General features: G+C 36.7%; 1 protein-coding gene and 2 long non-coding RNA genes across 6 annotated transcripts; 2 read left to right on the plus strand and 1 right to left on the minus strand.

The window, feature by feature from the left end:
* Window positions 1–858: 858 nt before the first annotated feature.
* Window positions 859–8891, plus strand: LOC136244016 (uncharacterized). Of its 2 annotated transcripts, XR_010695039.1 has the most exons (5): window positions 859–955; window positions 1111–1378; window positions 1430–1634; window positions 7969–8253; window positions 8640–8891. It is a non-coding gene; the product is annotated as an uncharacterized lncRNA (long non-coding RNA). The 2 variants fall into 2 exon arrangements; XR_010695040.1 differs by lacking the exon at window positions 7969–8253.
* Window positions 8892–12167: 3276 nt separating this feature from the next.
* On the minus strand, window positions 12168–14708 carry LOC136246977 (uncharacterized). Of its 2 annotated transcripts, none has more exons than XR_010696963.1 (3): window positions 14003–14708; window positions 12772–13087; window positions 12168–12707 (listed from the first exon to the last, which is right to left on the minus strand). It is a non-coding gene; the product is annotated as an uncharacterized lncRNA (long non-coding RNA). The 2 variants fall into 2 exon arrangements; XR_010696962.1 differs by having other exon boundaries at window positions 13959–14708.
* LOC136246975 (C-type lectin domain-containing protein 180-like) lies at window positions 13958–22933 on the plus strand. Of its 2 annotated transcripts, none has more exons than XM_066038573.1 (13): window positions 13958–14294; window positions 14346–14513; window positions 16238–16387; window positions 16433–16510; window positions 16928–16972; window positions 17031–17072; window positions 18026–18097; window positions 18903–19031; window positions 20833–20919; window positions 21804–21927; window positions 21976–22254; window positions 22312–22397; window positions 22530–22933. In XM_066038573.1, exons 3-13 carry the CDS (start codon window positions 16322–16324, stop codon window positions 22821–22823), a joined length of 1302 nt encoding a protein of 433 aa, XP_065894645.1. In that variant the 5' UTR covers window positions 13958–14294; window positions 14346–14513; window positions 16238–16321; the 3' UTR covers window positions 22824–22933. The 2 variants fall into 2 exon arrangements, with proteins under 2 accessions (XP_065894645.1, XP_065894644.1); XM_066038572.1 differs by having other exon boundaries at window positions 16287–16387.
* Window positions 22934–24689: the final 1756 nt, after the last annotated feature.

Below are 24689 nucleotides of genomic sequence, written 5' to 3' on the forward strand. Positions count from 1 at the left end.
GTTGTGCAATTGTGAGAGGGGTGCATCATGTACTTGGTTGTCTGTACCTACCCAAGCTTTTCCATTAGCAAAATGCTTCAGAGAGACATACCTATAATCTAAAGGCAGTATATAAAATATCTACAGGTATGAATTTTATGTGGAAATGTCTCCAAATTGCAGTATTTTTCAAAATTTTCCTGGGGGGGGGCATGCCCCCAGACCCCCTAGTTCCAGCATGCTTTGCATGCTGGGAAGTGTGCTACTCACACCTCTACCCAAGAGATTAGTACCTGAGTTAACCCCCCCCACCTTTATAAATCCTAGATCCGCCCCTGGGCTTAGTTCACCCGTGAGTTTCAATTTTCACTTCCAAATGACTTAATACCACTTTTCGTATATCACTTTAGGTCACTTAACCTCAAAAACTAAAGAATATCTGTGCTGCTGCTCAGAATTCAATTGAAAAATAGGCTGGATTCCCCCTTCCTCTCTTCCCCTGCTTAAAATTTGTATCACGTGATGCTGTACATTAAACAGAAAGCACCAAAATTATTTCGATTACGCGATGCTATCATTGAACTTATATCAATATCAACTGCTGATTTACAACAAATTATCGTTGGTAGCGCGATACTATCTTACTACAGTACCGCTCAATATTAAGTTCACAGCGGACGCGTTACGCGTGATTTCCACACGCGTGAACTGCTGTACATACACGCGGCTTGACTTCGTGTACACGCAACTACATGCGTGACTTGCTACACGCATTACGCGTGTAGCTAAAGTGCACTACGCGTGTAGCTGAAGCGCACTACGCGTGTAGCCTAAGCGCACTACGCGTTTAGCCAAAACGAGTGTAGCTAAAACGCGTGACACAAACTCTAATTAACGCGACACCGACACTGGGGTACTGAGTTCAACCATAAATAGTATATTCTACTGTAGAATATACTATCTGTGGTTCAGCCTGGTAAGCCGTATATTAGTGCATGAAGTTATGTCGCGTGAACCCACGTAGCTATAGCTTGTGTATTCCATACAATATATACTGCTTGTACTGTAAAATGTAAATATAGCTAGTTTATACGAGCCTGCAATTAATGCTATGTGTGTTTTCTTCTCTAGATCTGGGCTAGACACTAACCTTAAGAAGTTGAGCTGTAACTGCCCTAGTTGGTAAACACCATGGATAGGATCTTGTCCAGTCGATCTGAAGATATTCAGAGACGAGTCATCTATATAAAGATATACAAAGTTTTATCATAATTATTATGTTTACTGTATTAAAAATGATAACACATCACATGACTATTTTAGTGAATTGTCACGTGAGTACTGCATGACGGCCACGTGTACGATTAGTGTCAAGGATGAAGACGAAACGCTGTGGAAGGTGTGGTTCTTGTAATACCTTTTTGCTGGTATTATCAATCGTTTGTTACAGACCCTTCGTCCAGTGATGAATCCAGAGTTACTGCGACCCGAGCGCTGGTCAGTCTTCTTTGAATGTCATGGGACAGCCTACGCCGCTACGGCTACCATCTCCGGAATGACCCGCGACAAGTATGAGGATCATGGATAAAACGCGATCAAACATACAGTGTAGTATGTGATAAGAAAGCTAGAAACGTAAAGCACAGTCTTTGAAGGTAAAAATTGTATCTAAGATTATAGCGAGACTTCAGTATTGATGGCTCATGCATGCAGATAAACTGGCAATCTTTTAAACAAGGTGCGTGCCCACAGCTCTACAGCCATAATACCTCCTGTGGGCAGTGCCAGGTCCAAGAATAGAGGGTTTGCACGCGAAAAGTATTGTGGCGCGAATTATAAAAATGCTTAATTGTTGCTAGTCTGATATTTGTGAGGTTTACTTTTCAATGGAGCGAATGCACTTACTTGGTCACCACGCTTTAGCAAATAAGAGAATCTATCAAAACCTACAGTGTGTAGGATAAGGAACAAACATTAACTTCATACAATTTTAATGATAGTTTATAGAAGTGACTAACCTAGTGAACTTATTCCATTCTATACTAAACCATTGAGAATGGTTGTAGCCTTCACTCGCGTACTTCACAAATGTCTGACAAGCAATGGTTGTTAAGCATTTTACGAAAATGCATCTCTACACATGCATTCCCTCTATTGTTTTCTGAAAGTATTGTGTGAGTATGTCTGTGTTTGTTTCTTTGTTTGTCCACACCCACACTAGTACTTGTATAGCAAAACAGCTTTCTCAGCCTTTCTGGTACATGACAATGTTTATGAGCATTCCATAGGTCTTTTACTAAACTTACAGATATTTGTAGGTACACAATGGCATTCTAATTTGTAAAACTAGTTTCTGGGCAACTCTGTAATTGGAATGCAGCTTTTGTAGGAGGGAATACTTTGATTGACTGATTTCATTGTAATTCATTTATTGTTTTATAGTTCACAAATTGCTATGCACTGCGATGGAAGCACTATTCTAACAGAATGCTTTGCAACATATGGTGCCCAGGTAGAACTACATAAGTGTCTGGCTTTTATGAGTGCGTATCTCAACATCAACTCTGTAATTGCATACGATTAAGTCTGATGTAAAGTAAAGCTCTCATTATTTAAAACGAATGGTGACAAAGATGACTACAGAGTGTATCAACTGTAAACACTTTTTATTCACTAGTAAACGAATTTCTTAATGGTAAATTTACTATATAAAATATCCTTTTATAAATTAATATTTGTTACACCACTTGTTTGTTTTTTTTTGTTTGAGATCAGCTACTTGCTTGCCCACTCTTATTTCTGGCGCTTTGATATTATGTTGAATGCTTCCAATTAGAAGATAATGAGGCTGTACAATTATATGATGCAATTGCTAAGCTTGCATTGTGTGAAAATTACAAAGGTAGATACCAGGCATTATGCGTAAGTCTCTGTATTAACAGTATTGCTAAAACACAATGGAATACAATATAATTACAATGCTCAATTCTATTTGTAAGGGAAAGGTAATGTGTTGCAACCATACCTGTTGGCATGTAACTCCATTTTTTTCTCAGTTAAAATATGACCTAACAAAAAAAATTCTCCATAGGCATCTGTACTCGAAAATAAAGTCCCCATTGCTATTTTATGTTTGTGACTTCATTTCCAGTAGAGGTCATTAAAATAGGTCTCAAACTTTTAACACTGAGGTGCTGATTTTCTTATAGGGCTTTGCTTTATTCTGACCCTGCTGTAATGAAATACCTATATGTAAACTAAACAGCTAGGAACATGTTAATTAATCAGGACACTTGAAAATAAGGGCACCTTTGTAACCTGGACACTTGGTAACACTTCCAAAGTATCCCTTAGCATGTAAATTGACCTGGAAAATCAGGGCACTTCAATAAAGGACACTTTTGGTTGGTCCCAAGGTGTCCTTAATATACAAGTTCCACTGTACACTTAAGATGCTTTTCAATACATTGTTATACAGATAAACAGGTGCTATATAGTAATTATTATACAATACGGTAATGCTGTAAATTAGAAATTATGAAGATCAATTTTCCTACCAAAAATATCACCAGCCTTCATGAAAGATTGGGTTGGTTGGGCAAGCCCAAAAATGTCTTCTGACTCATACCCTTCCACTATGAAATTTTATAAGTCTTCTATTTGTGACCATCTCAGCAAAAATCCAACTTGTTAGCACAAGCATGCGTATTGAGAAAAACGAAATTTAAAAATAATTCGTAAAATTACACATGCTACAAAGAAAAATATGCAAGTTTTTATTGGGCCAGTATTCAAAGAAGGAAGACTCAAATCGATTAAAACTATATACCATCTTATTCGCCTGCTCATGGAGGGTTCAAAAATTTTGTTTTATTTCTGTATCTTCAATGGTATGCGTGTCACATGTATTTGTTTACGATGCAGTGAACGTAAACAAGATCGTCATTGTTTCTTCTACCAAACCACTTTCATATCCATGTGTGCAAGTGTCTACAGGGCTAACACTATACCTTGGCTGATGTACTGATACATGGTGAACATTTTAAGCCAAATTGCAACACTGTAGACTAATCCAAATGGAAGTTATGGCTGCGAATGTAAGCACCTGTAGTTTATTTTCAGTATAGTCACTGTACAAATCGATTGTGTTACTCTTCCTACTGGATAGTGCTATAATTTCAAAACTACACACCACAGAAGGCTGAAACTTGGTGATCCATTCCTTGGACACTTCTAATAATGCTGAGTGAATAAATAAAAAAAAATTATTATGTGAACAAGTCGGGTTTTTGCTGAGACGGTCACATTTAACAGATTATGGACTTGCTCCTTTGTGTTCCAGTTGATTTTGCTGGCAACACATGGTGTTTTGATTTGAAATAGCACTCTGTGAATGTGTTGGCTATTATGCTGATTGCCCAATTTCCGTAGTGACTGGATGATTGCAGAGACGCTTCTCGTACTTTGTAACTGTGTAATCGGTACAGCCAAAACAAAGGGATATAATGTAGGACTCTCACAATAATATCAAAGATGGGATAAAAATGTAATCGATTTTTATTTTGTAATCAATTAATTGTGTAGTATGCACATCATCAATATAAAATTCTAAATGAAAAGCCTCTTTACTCACTACAACAAAGGCTCTCCATGCTATTCCATAAAGGACTAAGTTATGATAAGCCATACAACCGTGCGAAATACTAAGTGGTGTTAAAATATACCCAAATCTATTGAAAACAGTAGTGATCTCTCTATAGCAGCCATCTTGATAATTAATCAAAACATGGAGTAATCTAGGAAGGGAGAATGTGTTAAATATATGTGGCGCCCAATTCATTGTCTGGGTAGTGTTATAGAGGCCACACCACCATAGGTAACCAGGTATTGTTGTGCTTTATAACAAAAGTTATACCCGTATATACATAGATTCTGATTTCTTAATGCTACAAATTATATATTAGTACACCTCTATAGCTGGCTCCAGTGGTGTATCCATGCCTTAAGAGATGGCTGGCTACACTCACCTACACATTTCACCCCAACTAGTGTAAAATGCAAACCCATTCTTAGTGGACTCTATGTACATTTTGTTAAAAGCTGTTTCAAAAATGCATAATTGTATCTAGCTAGATAATAATATGCTACAGTGCTGTTCCTGCAGCTTATTTCTCTACTCTAATGTTACTGCATGAATAATATAGAAGCTAGAAATGAAAACCAACTTATTACACCTTCTTGTCTTGTTCTCATCTGCACTTGCACATAACTCATTCTATTCCAGCCTGACTCTTATTAATAATAAAATAGTAGTATGGCTTAATTCAGTCACCACTAATATTTCATCGCCAACCAACTTGTCTGGCATAGTAACATCAAATAATTTACCAGAGAGTTTGATCATCATTTGTCACTTTATAACCTCACCAACAACAGAATCTGTGCTGCTCCTTATTCCAGAAATGTGCCATACGTGACCATTTCAGCGAAAACCTGTCTAGTTCACACAACCTCTAAAATTTTTTTCTCAGTATTATCTGCATTGTCCAAAGAGTGGTTCACCAAAGTTTCAGTCTTCTGTGGTGAGTAGCTTTGGAATTACAGGGCTAGAAAGTAGGAAAAACAAGGAAATTGATTTGTATAGTGACTATACTAAAAATAAACTACAGGTGCTTACATTCGCAGCCATAACTTACATTTGGATTAGTCTACAAAGTTAGGATTTGGCTTACAATGTTCACCATGGATTGGCAGATCAACCAAAGTATAGTTTTAGCCCTGCTGTTGCTTGTGCATAGGTGTATGAAGGCAGTTTTGTCGAAGAAAAGGCAACTATTTTGTTTGCGTCAACCACATTGTAAACAAGCGCACATGACACGCAAACCATTGGGACTACAGAAATGAAACAAAGATTTTTGATCTCCATAAGTAGGTGAATAAGATAGTGTATAGTTTTAATTGATTTGAATCTTCCTTCTTAGAGTACTGGCCTGATAAAAACTTGCATATCTTTCTTGTAGTATATGTTATTTTAAGTATTATTTTTAAATTTGATTTTATCAATATGCACATGTACTTGTGAGTTTTCACTGAGACGGTCACATATTGCAGCCTGTAAGTGCTGAAAAAGATTGCTAGTGTTGCCAGCTAAACCACTAATTGTAACTACCTATCAACTGCTGTCATTCCTTCAAGTATGGTGTTCAATTCATCCAGGTTAATCAATTAATTGAGTTAGTAATCGATGATTAATAAATTAATCAAAACTGAGCGCCCTAATTTAATGTCCACTAGTATATCTACAGGTATAGGCAACCTTCCTTATCCACATTTTAGTTATTCCCTTTTGATACACTACTTATTTTCTTCGATTCTTAAATTTCCAAATTTATTTAGTGAATTTCAGGGTAGTTTATTAAGCATTACATAATACGTATACGATGGTCTGATATTTGTCGATTTTGTACTATAAAAAAAAACCAGTGTAGCAAGCCATTTAGTGCATATTATACCTCCATATCAGGTTGCTATAGTAACATATTTTAAGTTCTTCAATGATTGTTGACAAGTAGAGCCGGCCAAATAGTTGAAAAATATCTACTATTGCAATATTAACTTTCAAATTGTATCGTGACATTTAGCCTCTACACTATCATGATGGGTGCGACACTTCGAAATGACCAATAATTTGTTCCATTCACAAACCATATTCTTATCTTTTCACAAGAAAGGAGCAATGATTAGGTGTAAACAATAAATTAGCAACTTTGTTCACAAAATTCCCAATTGTACAAGCAGCTAACTACTGATCTGTCATTTATACTGTATTACCAATTACATTTTTCATTACTATTAATTGTCTTTGAAACTTTTGCTATTGTCCAGCCCTATTGATGGTGTCACCAGATGATCGAGTAAATTTTCTTTCAAATGTTACTTGTTTAACCTTCGCTGAAGGCTAGTTTATGCTTTTGACAAGGACACACAAAATTTGGAATTTTCAACTAGGACCATAGCATCGATAAAAAAATACTGAAACAAGCTGGAGTAGTGTACGGTATTAAATCACAGTAAAACAATAAGGAGCGTTACTGTACATGTCCCTACTGTGCATTCTATTATGATACGTATCTTGAGCACAGTAGGGATCACTTGTAAGTCCATGAAGAATGCATTGTATGTAGTGCGCTATGCAAAAGGAAACTGTCGGTCTAAAGCGACACAATAGATTGAAAAATCAAGCCAACTGTTATTGAATAAGGCCTGTCTAAACGCATTAGTTAGTCAGGCAGGCACAGGTAATAGAAAATTCCACTATTTTAAATTTCACAGCAACTTTTTGGAAACGTTTAAGTTATGCCAAACTGTAATCATGTAAAGCCGCATTCATAATATACAGTACTATTGTACTAATGATTATGCACGCATTGTAGCTACAATCAGCAAAATACATAATTATGAAGATTCTTGAAGAGGTTTGGCTAATATATAATATGCTGCACTTTATACAGCATAGTACTTTTTTCTTCTTAAAATATTACTGGATACCTCCTTTGATAAGCTTGGGATCTCTACAAAGATCCAAAGTTCCAGAATTATTTGTTTATACTTTCCCAGATGCTTTTTCTATTGGTTGTATTTGTGGAATTATTTGCACGTGATACATTATATGTAACCAAATCTGCAAAAGGGGAAACTTGTAGCCTTTTCTATATTTTCCAAGTTTGACGATTCATATTTCATCAAGTGTTCAACCTATTGTCTTAAACTTACATCCAGAAATAGCACAATGTTAGGGTGTAAAGTGACCAAATTTTCAGGCTGGCATCATACTTACACATGAAAATATGGATTGTCGAGTACATATACAATTAGAAAGGCTATAAAACTCCTTTTTCGCAGATCCAGTCAAATATGTGACCCACTTAGCAAAAGCCAGCTGTTTTTGCACATTGCTTGAATTACTTTTACACTATATGTTATCTATAGTAACAAAGGAGTGGACAGCCAAAGTTTCAGTCTTTTATGATGAATAGTCTTGGAGTTATAGTGCCAGACAGGTGGAACAGGAATAAATTCAATTTGTACAGCAACAATACGGAAAATAAATTACAGGTGTTTGTTTAACCGATCATGACTCACAACTGAGCAAGCTCCAAAGATGGTGTTTGGCTCAGTCTGTTCGCCATTAAGTGGCACATCAGTCAGTTATAGTGTTTTCCGTGTACGTCTCTGTGTGGATAAAGAAGGCCATTTCAACAACTAGATGATACGGTAAACTTTATTTCTACTGCATTGTAAATAAGCACCATACTGTGATATCCCAATGAACAGGAGATTCTGGTGGTGTATAAGTTTTATTGATTTGAGCTGTGTTTCAGTACACATAACGAAGCAATTGAAACATGCATAAAATTTTTATGTAGCATGAGTATTTTTACCCAGTTTATTTCAATATGTTTTAAAGTGAAATAGAATTTTGCAAAACAAATGGCTGGTTTCCCCTCAATGGGTCACATATATACATATGAATTTTAATGACATCCTAACATGGTGCTGTATGAAAGCAAAAGTACAAAGTTTGATACTTTCATGAAAATGTACTATTTTTTTCAATACTATAAAGCAACACTGTATTATCATCATATTTCTGTTTGCAGCTTTTATCATCTGAGACTCTGGTTCCTTATAAAACCTGGCTGTTGCAATGACAAATTTATTGTTTGACAAGTAAAGGGAAGGATATGCCTGCATTGGAGGTGGTGTGGTAGTTGTACAGTAGAAACAGAAAGTGTTGCAAACATGTCAGAAAGAAATGGTATGATGTCATAAAGCGACAAATAACTAATGAAGAGACAAGGTTGTGTTAAGGCTATAGATACTGCAGCTGATACCAGAGGACTAAAACGACTAGAGAAAATAATGTGTGTACGTATATCTATACATGATTCCTTTTTTGCTGTCTGTATGCCTTGCTACATGTGTTTGAATGCCATACCATTAAATATCTGAGGTTTAGTAGTGGATTTGCAAGTGATTCCATATGTATGTTTAAATGCTCTATTTTTAGAATAAAATTAGAACTAAACCTTGGGGAAAGCTATAATTCTCTACCTCCAAGTATCTAGGCTACAGATTTGAAAATGTAATTAAATTATAAATGTACTTGGTTTGTTTAATTGATTTTAATTTCTTTAAATAACTAAATTTACAGCATTACATTTAGGCTATGTGCTATTGTACCTGTGATTTGAAAATGCAATTAAATTATGTTTGTACTTGGTTTGTTGGCAAATAACTCAATTACAGCATCATGTTAAGTGAGGTGTTTGATAAGGCACAACTGGACATTGAAATTGCTTTACTACAAAAATTTAACTGTTCAATGCTTGTGGTGTTTTTGAAGTGACTCAGATGAGGGAAGCAATTGATGTAGGAATTCCACTGGTGTTCTGATCCGGTTTATAGATAAAGCCACAAAAGAATTGTACCTGTACCAGTTACGTAAAATATGGCTTACAGCTACGGCTTATATAATTCATGTATCACTGGAACAACTTTCAAAAGTAGCCACTTCCACGTGCACTTTGTATGAATGTGTTTTGATACCTTTTATTGCCTATCACTAAAATAAACTCATTCACTGCAAAATAACAGGTACCTACAGTATTCAGGAGATCTAGGGCATCATGTGGGCAATGGAGGTGTGAGCCTGAATTGCATGAGTATCAAGCAATGGATCAGAGCTGGTTTGCTCAGCCTTTGCAATGACCCAGGGTGAACCATGGTTTGTGCAGAATAGAGTGTTCATGGCCAATGAGGCCTGTAACTAAGTCTACATGGATTGACAGATGAGTTACTCTACTGGAACTGTGTTGTGATTGTTGACATCTTTAGAACTTCCATGGCAGTTGTAATAGTTCATCAATGATAATTCAGTCTTGATTCATTGAGATTCCATGCATGTAGGACTATCCAAGACAGCCATTTATTGCTTACTATAAAAGGGTACTGGTCTAACCCACTGCTGTTAGTATCTGTAGTTTAGAGATTGAATGTACCTTCCTATTGTATTTAAATTCTTGCAATTACTTCCAATACTTTTACCAAAATAAGCATATGAATCTTCGGTCATAAGTAATGTCATTTGAGAAGCAGGAGTATAGTCAGAGCCCTCAACCAAGAAAGTGACATTTTCCAATGATTTGGTAGGTGAGACAGCATCCATTATTGCTTGCAGTCCAGTACAATCACCTCGATGGCCTAAGAAAATTAATTTCACTGTCAACATGCTTACCACAGGAGAAGGTTCCAATTAAATTCTGGTAACTATGGCTACAGTAAAACGACATTATGTGTGTAAATTAAAAGACAACATGCATACAGTTGTAGATAATAACAATTAAGTAGTTGAGTCACTTGGAAAATCAAACCATTTAACTGTAAATGTGACCAGGCCTGCGAAAATAGGGTATGTGGGCACATGAATTTTGCCTACTCTTTCAAACTTTCATAACTTATTGTACCAGTATGTTATGGCAATGCAATTTTGAGCATCTAGTAAGAATTTAATTGGCTTTATGATGCAAGTTACTAAATACAAACATTCTGTTCCAGCATGGCGATATAACCTGTAGAGTGACGCACTGTAGCTTGTGCCCACATGCCCTGTTTTCGCAGGCCTGATCACAATACTTTGGAAAGTGTTTATATTTAAAATACTGTAGTGACAAGTAAATGTAATTGTATTTATATTTAGAAAATGCCTAGTGTAATTAAATACTATGCACGTATTTTACTCCAATTCCGTTAATAGCTAGCTTTGAATAGAGGATGCACAATAGGTAGTGGATATAGTGACACATCACCACACACAGCTGCAGGTAGTGGATGTAGTGACACATCACCACATACAGGTAGTGGATATAGTGACACATCACCACACACAGGTAGTGGATATAGTTACACACCACCACACACAGGTAGTGGATATAGTGACACATCACCACACACAGGTAGTGGATATAGTTACACACCACCACACACAGGTAGTGGATATAGTGACACATCACCACACACAGGTAGTGGATATAGTGACACATCACCACATACAGGTAGTGGATACAGTGACACATCACCACACACAGGTAGTGGATATAGTGACACATCACCACATACAGGTAGTGGATACAGTTACACACCACCACATACAGGTAGTGGATATAGTGACACATCACCACATACAGGTAGTGGATATAGTTACACACCACCACACACAGGTAGTGGATATAGTGACACATCACCACACACAGGTAGTGGATATAGTTACACACCACCACACACAGGTAGTGGATATAGTGACACATCACCACACACAGGTAGTGGATATAGTTACACATCACCACACACAGGTAGTGGATATAGTGACACCACCACATACAGGTAGTGGATATAGTGACACACCACACACAGGTAGTGGATATAGTGACACATCACCACACACAGGTAGTGGATATAGTGACACATCAGCACATACAGGTAGTGGATATAGTGACACACCACCACACACAGGTAGTGGATATAGTGACACCACCACATACAGGTAGTGGATATAGTGACACATCACCACACACAGGTAGTGGATATAGTGACACATCACCACACACAGGTAGTGGATATAGTGACACATCACCACACACAGGTAGTGGATATAGTGACACATCACCACACACAGGTAGTGGATATAGTTACACACCACCACATACAGGTAGTGGATATAGTGACACATCACCACACACAGGTAGTGGATATAGTGACACATCACCACATACAGGTAGTGGATACAGTTACACATCACCACACACAGGTAGTGGATATAGTGACACATCACCACACACAGTTAGTGGACATAGTAACACATCACCAAACACAGGTAGTGGATATAGTAATACACACAGTTAGTGGATATAGTAACACATCACCATGCACACAGGTAGTTGCCATAGTGACAGATCACCAAATACAGGTAGTGGATATAGTAACACATCACCAAACACAGGTAGTTGCCATAGTAACACATCACCAAACACAGGTAGTTGCCATAGTAACACATCACCAAACACAGGTAGTTGCTATAGTGACACATCACCACACACAGGTAGTTGCCATAGTAACACATCACCAAACACAGGTAGTTGCTATAGTGACACATCACCACACACAGGTAGTTGCCATAGTAACACATCACCAAACACAGGTAGTTGCTATAGTGACACATCACCACACACAGGTAGTGGCCCATGACACATCACCTGTAGCTACCATGAATTACTACTGACAATACCACCTCTGGCCCTGATAAAGAATTATTCATGCAATTTATCAAATACGTATGCCTTGTTGTGTTTGGGACCTACTGTACAAGAAGCGGCCTCAGGGTTGGAAGTTTCACAGTGAAATAAATTATACTGAATACACCAAAAAGCTACTTAGTAGCATGAAATTATTCCACATTATATAGTACTGTAGTACAGTATTATATTTAAAATGAATTTGACATACAGTAACCATACTGTACTTCATCACAAGCAAATTATTATAACACTAGAAGACATTAGATGAAAACAGTAATTGCAGTCACACACACACACACATACAAAGTATCACACAGATAAAGACATAACCACAAAATTAAACAAAGTTAATGAGCACAGCAGGGATCAGTTACACTATAAAAGACAAAACGAAAGAAAGTCACCATGAGTGATAGTTATTGATAAACATTTTACGTACCTAAATTTTGGCTCACCACCAACTTCCATAATATTACAGATGTTCATTGTAGTGCCGGAAAACTGCTGGAGTTAGCCAGCACCAAACATTTTGAATTTCTGCTTTGAGTTGCTCTAGATTTCTTGGTTTCCACAACGTATTCCTAAGGTAGCTCATCATGGAACCCCATACCCCTCTCTATGGGGTTTAATTAAATCAGGGGATTCTGGTGGAGTGTACCACCAATTCCAGCATCACTGTGGATTCATCAGTAAAGATACAATTAGCAAGGTCTCTTTGGTTCTTTCACCCAAATAAGGCGTTTTGTTTTGTTGAACTACAATGATAAAATAATGTTTCTACACTAGTATGCCCACAATATACAATATGCCATACTTAAATCAACCACACAGTGCACTGTAAAACCTACCCACCCCAGTATGGGGAGAGTAAGGAAATACAGTGAAAGAAAGTCAAATTCCCAAACCTGGGAATAATAGTTAGGTCAAATTCCCACATAAAAGGGTATAATATCCCTTCCTATAACATGAGAATAATAAGGAATTTGGTACGATGGTGAAATTTTATTAGACACTGTAGTAGTACTACTCTGTACAATCTGCGATCATGGTCAAAGTGATAGGGACATTGAGTATGAGTCGTCCATAGATCAATCGATTGATCCATAGACGACTTGGATCAATCATCCTTCTTGGACTTGCTTGCCCTGGTTGAAGGATAGTGGTGAGTGTTTTCACAAATTTCCATGTTGTAATTGTTAGGATTGTTACAAATGGTGAAAAACCATAAAAGCCAATAGGAAATTTCTTGGGAGAGTTATTTTAGAGAATGGCTTGTAATTTCAGAGTTACATAGTTGCAAAGTGAAAGCTGATGATAGTTGGTATCAGATAAATATAACAGTTGGCCACCATACATTTGCTGTCCAAACTCTGTGTTTGACAATAACTCGGTTTGCTCAGACATACTGTAATGCTCCAGCTATAAAAGAGGATGGACCCTAAAGGATACAGTTTATCTGTTTGGTTCATGGCTTAATCGTACTGCTAATCATCATAACTACCACTTGGTTGCTAGGAGACACTACATTCTCACAAGGCCCATTTAATTAACAATGTTACAGCAATTCAGACAAGTTATAAGAGCAATGAATGATGTGAATATATAGTTGATACAAGAATTAATTACCATGTACAATCTAATTCCTCATTCTCTATAGATCGGACACTAACCGGGTGGACTCCGTGATATAGAAAGCAGAGCTGCTGCTGATGCTGTAAAATGGATCCCGTCCAGATCTGAGGACTTCCCAGCGCTGAAACAGTGGTCTGGCTGCGCGAGACTAAGACGAGTCCGAGGACGAGTCAACTATAACTTTTATAAATAACACATCACGTGACTGTTTAGTGACTTATCACGTGAACATCGCATTGCTGGCCACGTGTCCCTAATCACTGCTGATGGAGATGGAGTTGGAGTCAGTTGCTCCCCCAAGAAGAAGCGGCAGACACAACACTGTGGAAGGTACGTGATTCATATTTTTTTAAACTGGCCTATATGTGTTATTTGTTATAGACTCTCCGTCCAGTGACCAATCTAACGGTGCTACTCATGCGGTAGTACTTTTTGATTGCGATGGCACTATTGCCTTAATACCCAGAAGTCGTATGTTGTCCCGTGACCAGGAGACCTGCGTGGTGAAATGGCCTTGCGGGAAACTGAAAGGCAACATTGCTTTTGAAGGTAAAAATTATTATTTTTAATGTAGCATTGTGAGCTTTCTTGAAAAGTTTCTCTGAAATGTGTGTGCATCTTTGTTTTATTATTATTTTTTTGTTTGTCTACACCCAACAAATCATCTTTTGGTTACAAAAGTGCTGATTAAAGTACTTCATAGGCCCTTTACTAAATTTACAAATACATGTAGGTTAGCTTTATACAAGGTGTTCTAATTTGTGAATACTAGTTCCTGGATGATATGTAAATACCTATGCCATGGCTGTACATGTGTTGTAGCTCTTAAAAACGATGAGCTGGTAGAGAGTGCAAAGATCACATTGAGTCTATAGCTTGAGACTTTTTCAAAAAAAAAAAAAAAAAAAAAATCTTGGGAAATAACACCATTTAACCAGGTAAGCGCTGGCCAAACTTAAAGGTTTTAGATATCGAAGATTTCATAACAAATGTGTTAAATCAAATTTTGTGAATATCAAAGTAATGGTGGTCACTTTGGCCAGAACTGTTCACCAGTTACAGTATTCTTGAGAAAGTACAATGAAAATATGAGCATGTGAGCTTGTGTAAGATTTGTCTACCTTTTCAAATTTTCATAACTCAAAAGCTTTTAACAATATCACCTTATCCTTATTTAATTGGCTTTATTATACAAGACACAAAATGGAAATACACTAGACCTTAGAATTTACCTCTTTGGTATAGTTCCGTGTTCACACCCTGTTTTTGAGGGGCATAATTTTAACATCGATTCTACTCAAGGCCCGATACAGATATACTATTGAAGACATGACAATAAAACAAGTACATAAATATAGTTTTACAACAGTAGGAATGAAAGCCTTTTTGTTATGTGTTGATTACATAAAATGCAGGCCTGGTCGGTTGTTTGATACATATCTGTATATTCATGCAGACTCACATGGATTATTTAATGTTAATAACTTCAAAGAAACAACAAGGAAAAGAATCATAACCCAAGTCTAATTGGCATTCATTTTCCAATTGTGTTTAATACCCCTCAGCTTATCATTGAAATGGGGGTTTATTAGAATCCTGATTTCATAATTCATTATTGACTTATACACTCCATTCACACTAGCCCAGCAGCATGTTCAGAATGGTACAGCTCGGTGAAAAGTGCAATGTAAATGGTGTCTGTACCATGCCCAATCGAACCAAGCCAGCTCACTTGATTTCACCAGGCCACTAGTTTTTCATAAGGCACATTAAATTATAATTCAAATCACTCGACGTTACACAGAGAATCAAGAATCACAGAAACCCTGTTTTGGCAGGAAAGAAAGCCATGCAAAAGTTTGCTGTTGTTGGCAGTTGCTCTACTTGATTACTTCGATCCGTGTTGCCATTTCTACAGTCCTTTGCTGCTATCTATCCATTGTTGCTCTTGTAGGGATTCAAGATTTCTAGCAGTAACTAAGCTTGGAAAACAAAAGCTGCTATGATTTTAGCAAACTCAGTAATTTAATTGTGTGCTTATACAAGCCAGGTGATTTAGCGTGTGAGCGAGACTGTGTAGTGTGAGCAGCAGCCACTCTGGGCTGGACTGAACTGAGTCAAACTAAACCGTGGTATGCATGTTATTCTGTAGTTCTCAAATTACACTGGTAATTAAGGAAGCACTTGCAGTGTGACCAGGGGTGTCTAGGTAGAGCTGCATATAGTGCCTGGTTTTTAGAAGTAGCTCAAAATCATCTTGTTATTGCATACAGCAGCTATGTTTGAGTAAAGAGTATGAAGTAAAGCTGATTTCTTTCTAAGGGACGGAAGAGGAATGCAAACTTAAGGAGACCAACATGAATGATGATGAAGACACGAATGACGTGAATAATGTAGAAGATGCCACTGATCCATTGTCACAGGTTATTTTTAATTTGCATTATGTACATTAAAGACACTATGCACAGGTAAATGATCATGAGAATGTTGAGGGAGTGAAAAGGAAACAATGTGATGGCAGAAAGCCAAAGAAGAAGAGGAGACTGGTAAGTATATATATATATAGTATATTTTTTTTATGAGGTACTGTGCCATGTATATATGGGCCTAACTTTTTATACTGTACAAGCTGCCTATTTAAGAAAAAGGGTAATTTGAACAGTTACATAGTGCAGTGGTACTACATTTTGTATTTTTTTTTTAATGTATAGTGTTTAAATTCTCCCATACCCTTTTTCTGATGAAAGGATATTTCATTGCTTTAGTCAGGAGCTCATAAGTACTGCATCTTTGGCACCTATAAGCTCCTGTTTAGTTTTGGTATGCTTTTGTGTGTATATGTATATCATAACTGCTTTGTAATGTGGAACTGACTTTTGAAATGAAATGACCACTAAGCCAATCAATAGATGTATTAATTGTCTCAACTGTGCATATTGTTTGATACACTTTGTATGTTCTAGATTAAATCAGGTATAATAACTAAGGACCAGGAGAAGAATAAAGAAGTATGCACTGTGATAACATGCAAAGTGTTCATGTTGTTAAGTGTATGCATTGCTACAGAATAAGATGAAGAAGACAAAAGAGAAAAAGAAAGTGAAAAAGGTAAAGTCATGTGTAAGGGAAAGTAGGCAACTGCCAGTGTAGCATTTCTCAAAGGTCATTAGGAACTGTTGATAACTATTAAAATATTTCACACTTTAAAACTGAAGTGCTGATTTTCTTAAAAGCTTTGCTTTATTCTAACTCTACTGCCTATGATTACAGAACAATCAGATACTACTAATCACTAATCGAAGTAGTCCATAAAGCATGATTGTTCATTGTATAGAAAACTGCAGCCATCTACGTAGTGCATGCCTTAGTATCACTTCCCAAGAAGGCTGTTGCAGTCCAAGTTCTTCTAAATAGATCTCACTATACTACTCTGCTGAGCTTATAAAAATGCACAGTAAGATTTCTAAGGTGTTTATGTATATGTTAAAGCATAGCCGCGAGTGCTATATGAAAAATAAAGCATCGATACCGAGCGCCGAGTGCTTTATTTTTCATATAGCACAAACAAGGCTATGCTTTAAATGATTTATGGAACTTTCTAGTCATGTAGCTTCACTATATGCTAGGACTTGTAATTAACTCATGTTGCATGAACTATTAGCAGCCTGAACACACATAAACTAGTTTAACAGAGTAACTCGCGCATATTTCACCCTAGTTTGGCATGGTAGATGTTCATTGCATCTTTTGCTCGCAACCCACAATCGATTCTATTGTGAGTCACATCGTGAAATATTTCTGTGATATCTCCAGGACTTGTCCGTTTACATTAACAAACGTAACGGCAACGTTACCTTCTCCCACCCATCATTGAAGCATTTGGGTATGTCTATAAAAGCAATCCAGTGGTAGAACTTGTATTGGCTAGGGTGATAATTAAGTTCTGTAAACATTGCTATGTAGTTGGATCACTAAATTTTAAGCATACTTACAGATGTCAAATCTAATAAACATTTTGTATCTTAAGCTTTTTGTACATATTGACTGTATTTTTATTGTAGGATGATTTTGTGATCCACGTAGGAGCTACGCCACCATCATCACCTGGTTCTATGCCTCAACCACTGCTACAGGTTAGATGTGTAAATTTTAAACCTAGGATTGTACTTGTTTCCATTTGGATACTTGTATTGAGGGTGAAGAGTTACTTGGGAATTCAGCTCTTTTACACATTCCACTCAAACTATAGCTTTGCGAATGTAGAAAATGCAGTGTCATTGCTACACAAAAAGAAATGGGCTAAGTCTTATGATCACATTGTCAGGAAAAAGGTCCAGAGTGATGTTAATCATGTAACCTTCTCCATGCATGTTCCTGTCTGAAGGCATCATTTACAGTATTTTTGTTAATAGAATTTATAGATTGTAGAAGAGGATTTGTGGTTGCTCTAAATGTGTTTATTTACTGACCTATGTCTAGCTAATACTGCCAAGCTGTTATAAAGAAAAGTTAGGCTGGTTTTGGGTGACATTTTTGGGCAAGAATACCTAATGTTGCTGTTGTTGACCATTGATATTCTTTTAGTACATCTACACAGTACAGCTCTAGGCAGTCCAAAGTAGTTAGCAAAACCTGGCCTTACTGTGTGGTATATTGGGAAAAAACAACAACTTTGTAATAGAGGCTTCTTCCACAAAGATAGTATTTTAAAGCATCATACTGTTAGAAAGTCTAAAATGGTGTGCAGTGGTAGTAGGTGCACAAAATTACTCAATGAGAAAACACTGCCATAGTGTAAGGGTACCCTATATATATAATGTGGGAGTGTTTATGTAAATGGTATAATCTTGGACATATCCGTTCACCAAATAAGGGACAGTGTAACAGTAAGAATGACTATGGTTCATGACTTATGCAATAATTATGAATGTGTTACAGAGTACTATTGAGCCTGTGGCATTTTATGATGGCCCCAATCCTTTGGAGGATCGATACAATACTGATGAAGAAGGAGTGACCCCAATAACCACAGTGGAATCTAGTTCTTTGTCTGGCAATCATGAGCAGGTATCTTGTCTTTTTTGTATTCAGTAATATGTAAAAAATACTTTTAATTCATCTATCATCTGAGCTCTATAGAGTATAATAACTGTTTGATTGTTTAAATGCCACTGAAATGATTGAATTGCATTGAGTTTATGCCTGGCCAATTCAACTGTGAAGCTACAGTAAGATCTCACTTAGTGGCCACCTCATTATAGTACTAGTGGCTACTTTAGTAGGCTCCAAGCACAAATCTGATGTACTTTCTAAGGCCACCTCATTATTGGGGCCAGGCCACCTCATTATTGGGGCCAATTTTTGTTTGGTTCCACAGGTGGCTCTGTTAATGAGGTTTCACTGTATATTATCTTAGTAGTTTTTGACAGATATACACAGTGTTGGGCAAGTTACTTTGTAAAAGTAACAGTACATATTACTTGCAACTGAACTATTTAGGTACAGTTACATATTACTCATAAAATAAAGTAACTATAGTAATATTACATATTATATTACTTTGTGTCCACAGCCTTAAGCTGTCACGTGAAACTACCACCTTATCACGTGACATGATTGCATTGTTGGACAATGTACAAATCTTGGTTAAAAGTAAGAAGCTGGTGAATAAGCTTCATTCAGTAGGCTTTGTTACTTCATTGGGCTAGGCGTTACTCAGTGGATAACTAACGAGTTTAGTAACTTCGTTATTTGTAATAATAATAACATCAGATTCGTTACAGTAACTATATTACTTAGGTAACGCGTTACATTTGTAAGTAAAGTAACTTGAGTTATATTACCTGTTTTTATAGCGTATTTCATTATATTACTTATAGTTACCACAAAAGTAATAATATTATGTAACGCGTTACTCCCAACACTGGATATACAGTAGTGATAGGCTGTAATTACAGTGACAGCACTAGAATTTCTCGATACTACTAAAATCTAGTTGACCAAGTGTCTAGGATTTTGTAGTATGTATAGGGTTCTTGTAATTCCAACAGATACGCTTTTTCTGACATGTTTCTCAAACAAGGCAGTTGGAAAGGAATGTAGTTTATGTTTCACGCCACCTGTGTTTATATACCGTGTGTATAGGTTACTGAGGTGACTATTGTATCACTCCAGAGGTCTGTAAATAGTGCAGATATCTGGATTCAGACTATGGAGGTGCTATGCAAAATTATTGCTTTTTAATTGCATAGTTCCACTTGGAATTTCCCGAGTAACCATAATACAAAACTGGCTATAGTGAATAAATGAATTGAATTTTGCTGTACATTAAGTTTATCAAAAACCTACCAGTAGTTAAGGCATTAAAAATGTCATGTGTATTGTGCATAGTTACCTTGGCTCTTCTGCGGTGACCCTAAAGGTATAAACATTGTTGTTGGTAAATCCTATTACCAACAATGTACTTGTAAAAACCAGTATCAGCAACTAATCAATAAGTTTTGTATTTTGTAATTCTTTGAAATATTTGTAATTATGTTGCTAAGGAACCACAACTTGAACAAATTATGAATACTGCATAGAACAGTTTATCTATACCATTTTCTTGTGTGAAAAAGCCTTTCAATTGTACTTAATTTTTGTTCACATATATATACCCTATATATTTTAAAAGAATTCGTTGTTTCAGGAGGCCAGCTACATTGTATGTTTGGTGACCATACACACACACACGCACACACTTTTTGGGTGCACACGACTGTGTTAAAAACTATAGCGCTCTTGTTTCACGACCTCAAATAAGTCCCTCAATTTAATAAATGATGTGTAGTAGCTTAGTAGCATCACTATAATATTATATTGTTTGTAGGCTACAACACTGCATTCTGAAGTTCACCAGATAAGAGATTATCAGATGACGATAGGCAAATTTTTGGTGGAGATCGGCGAGTATCAGGTATGTACTTCATATGTATGTAGTGCTTATATAATATTTTTTTTATTATAATGTGATCCAGGATGTTCTACTTAACTTTACACTCTTTAAACTCTTGATTATTATATATGACTGAATTTTGGAAAACCGTCAATCTATGTACAATAGTACTTTTGTATTAAAATGTTTTTAAAAACAATGGGTAAAAAACACAAGCTCTAGAAAACAAATTCAATGCAAGCTTTTTGTTGTCTCACTGGGGAATGGATAAATCCTAGGCATCGTCGTGTTCGCCAGTTGATAGGGAGTGCAAATATATGTTACATCTCCATACATGAAAGGGTTTCAAAGTTAAAGACGTTTGTTTACATTGCGGTGACAAAAGGATTTACCGATGATCATTCTTCAGTGAATTTGCCCTGAAGAAATTGCCTTCTTTCTCAAACATGGAAGCATACCTTGGGCAAAACCTATAAATATCAATTTATTTGCTGTCTAGTGCTGTATTTCTCACACTGCTTAATTTATGAAGCTGAAACTTATCCACTCCATTCCTTTGTCCCTGTAGACAATCAAACACAAATAAAATGAATTTGAAAAATGTGCAGATATCGATGGTTTTCTAAAATTACAGTAGGTCACAAATGTGTGTATAGTATACAGAAGGAAAATTAGCACTGAGGTTGATTTATAATTCATGGGAATTTTACAATACGCAAAGATTCAATGATGTGCAAGTATTTCATTTATTATGAAATCAGCTGCTGAATAGAGTCTTTCACATAATTTGGTTCTTGTGTATCTAGTCATTATTGATTTTCCAGGTGCACTTAATCAGTTCAGCACCATGTACTGGTTTAAATTTTGTGGCATGTTATACTTACACTGATGATGTATGTATTTAGAAAGAGCAATTTGGAGTCCTGAATGATCGAATTGATTGCTTAGAGCAACAAGTTAAGGTTTTGCTGGCATCAGGGGTTGCCAGAGCTCTAACAGCTCCTCATGGGTCAGCATTAACTGGGCTAGGTGAGTAGTTTATTTTGTTTATGTGTATGAAATTGTCATTTTCTCTAGTTCCCTGTGCAACTCCTACATTGTCTCGGTTAGCATCGCCAGCAACCACTACATTGCCTCTATTGACCACCACAACATGTACACCAGTAACAGCAACCACTACATTGCCTCTATTGACCACCACAACATGTACACCAGTAACAGCAACACCTACATTGCCTCTATTGACCACCACAACATGTACACCAGTAACAGCAACACCTACATTGCCTCTATTGACCACCACAACATATACACCAGTAACAGCAACACCTACATTGGCTAGTGGGTCAGCAATAAGTGAGTAATTGTTTTCTCTGATTATGTGTATGGACATGACCATTAATTTTTCTCTAGTTCCTTGTACAAGTGAAACTCCATCAGACCATCAGCAAGAACATCAGGCAAACACTGCAATGTCTCCAGATGGCGCAATGAATGAGGTGGGTTCTGATATTGTTTAACAGCTGATAGTGTAGTGACTAACCAGCAATTTTTAGTGTACTGATTGTACGTGAAGGTCTTAAATACTAATAGTGCAAGAAACAATGTATTATTCAGGTTTCTATTTGCAGCTCATACCATCTGAAATTCTGGTGCCTCTGATAATGAAGCACAAAACTAGAGCAAGACTGGCAGTTGCTATGACAAATATATTGTTTGACAAGGACACCAGAATAAATTCGAACTGTAGAGGCCGGGATAAACCTGCATTAGACCCAGTTAAGTTGATGTATATAAGAAGAAAATCGTACGAGTGCCACAAATCTACAATCAACAACGAAAAAGATAACTGGGAACTAGACTGCATTAAAGCCATTGACAGTGATGCAAGGGGAATGAAACGCACAGAAAAGAACAGAAAATGACGTGTGCATCAATCCCCTTGCTGTCTGTATATGTATTCCTTGCTGTTCACATGTGTCATTGCATTAATTTTAGCCTAAACATTTACTAGTAGTTTGATAGTTTTTTTGTGGATTTGCATGTGGGATATTCAGCAATCGCCATAGTTTACTTGTAGTTACACTGTTATTTTTCACTGCATGTGAGTGAAACTTTGCAACCATGTCACCACAAATGCACAACTAATATATATTTCACATTAACCTGTTCCGCAGTATGTGTATCGGTGACCTTTATTTTTGCAAATATTAGGTTAGCGTTCAGGCTTCCCTCGTAGATCCTCCCAGATTGTTACATGTGTACCCCTGCATCATCTATCCTAGGGGTTGTGCTAGTACAGGTATATGAGAGTAGATTTACTATATTCCAAAGTAGATTTAGTATCATTTCTGTCTGGGATAACATTGAACGTTCTTTGTATAAGACATTTCCATGGTGGCAGATCACAAGTTTACTGAAATAGACAGATACCTATTCAGAAAGTCTAAGGCTCTCAACTTTCAGTCTTGTAAAGTACAACATACTTGGCATGCTCATCACCAATGGCCAAAGGAAGCTACCACAAAACCTTTTGCAGAAGTTAGTCTTCATAATTATTTTACTTAAATTTGTAAGTATGATGAATCAACATGCGGATGAGCTTATAAATTAATTTTGAGCATTTCTTAACTCACTGAGATTCCATAACTTCAGATCTTTTTAATTGATCACCTAGTCATGCATCCTTACCATGTGAGTACTAATCGATTCCCACAATCAACATTTCTTAATGTCTACATTATTACTGCTCAGTTGTAGCCTGGGTTAGCCAACTGCGAAACATAGCCTGAGTGGTTCCTTGATCTGAAGTGTAAATGTGTTACATGATAGATAGGCAGGAGCACAGTACTATTGGGTATTCATAGGGTTTAGAATGATCCTATATTATTGCAAGCAGATTTGTATTTCAATTCTTGTGATTATTTTGTGTTGACGAGTTGTCTTCCGGACAAAACTTACCCTTCGGTAATGGACTTCGTGGTTTCTTCTACAGTGGATTGATGATGTCATTTTGGAGTTGTAGCAGGTTTTCTTTGTAATCGGACTATGTGATATGAAATCTACACTATTTTACTTCAATGATACTTAAACTACTATTCAAACATTCACTATTAGACTGCCTTGTTTATAGTCCTGTTGAGTTTAACCAACCAATGTATATTTATTTGATATGTAAGCTTAAGCTTCTAGCAAAATCACGATGGTTTTAAAACTACACATGTACATGCACGTACAAAGCCAAAATGTAAGACTGCCATTATACTGTAAATTGTCTCACTTACCCAATTGACTGGGAAATTTATGGACTGTTCAGGTGCCTATAATTATACACTATAGGTGTCATTTACAACTAGTAACCTGCAGCAGTCTATACTTTAACTCAACTATACTGTATGTGAAGGTGTGCCCCTAATCTCACATTCTAGAGTGTATGCACATAACAGATAACTGCACCCACTATTGATAGAGGCTGCACTGATTTAAACATAGCCATAAGGTGCAGAGTAGAAGCTTTGTTCGTTACTATACTACTGTATTTTGTTGTAATTCTTGGTGCATCCACTAAATGTATAGATTAATGACGCAGTTGCCATAATTTTAATTTGTACATGTTGTTTCGGCCTCAGATCAAACTCCATGCACAATTGAAACTTGTATTCTGTTGCCATGCATGCACTAAAGTATGGGTAAATTAAGAATTGTTGACATTTTTCAGTTAGGTTGCAAGCATACATCTGTTTCAATACTAAGATACTGTAAAACTTGTAGCATTACAATAGTTTGTACCC

This window comes from Dysidea avara, chromosome 2, assembly GCF_963678975.1.
Source record: "Dysidea avara chromosome 2, odDysAvar1.4, whole genome shotgun sequence".
Taxonomy (NCBI): Eukaryota; Metazoa; Porifera; class Demospongiae; order Dictyoceratida; family Dysideidae; genus Dysidea; species Dysidea avara.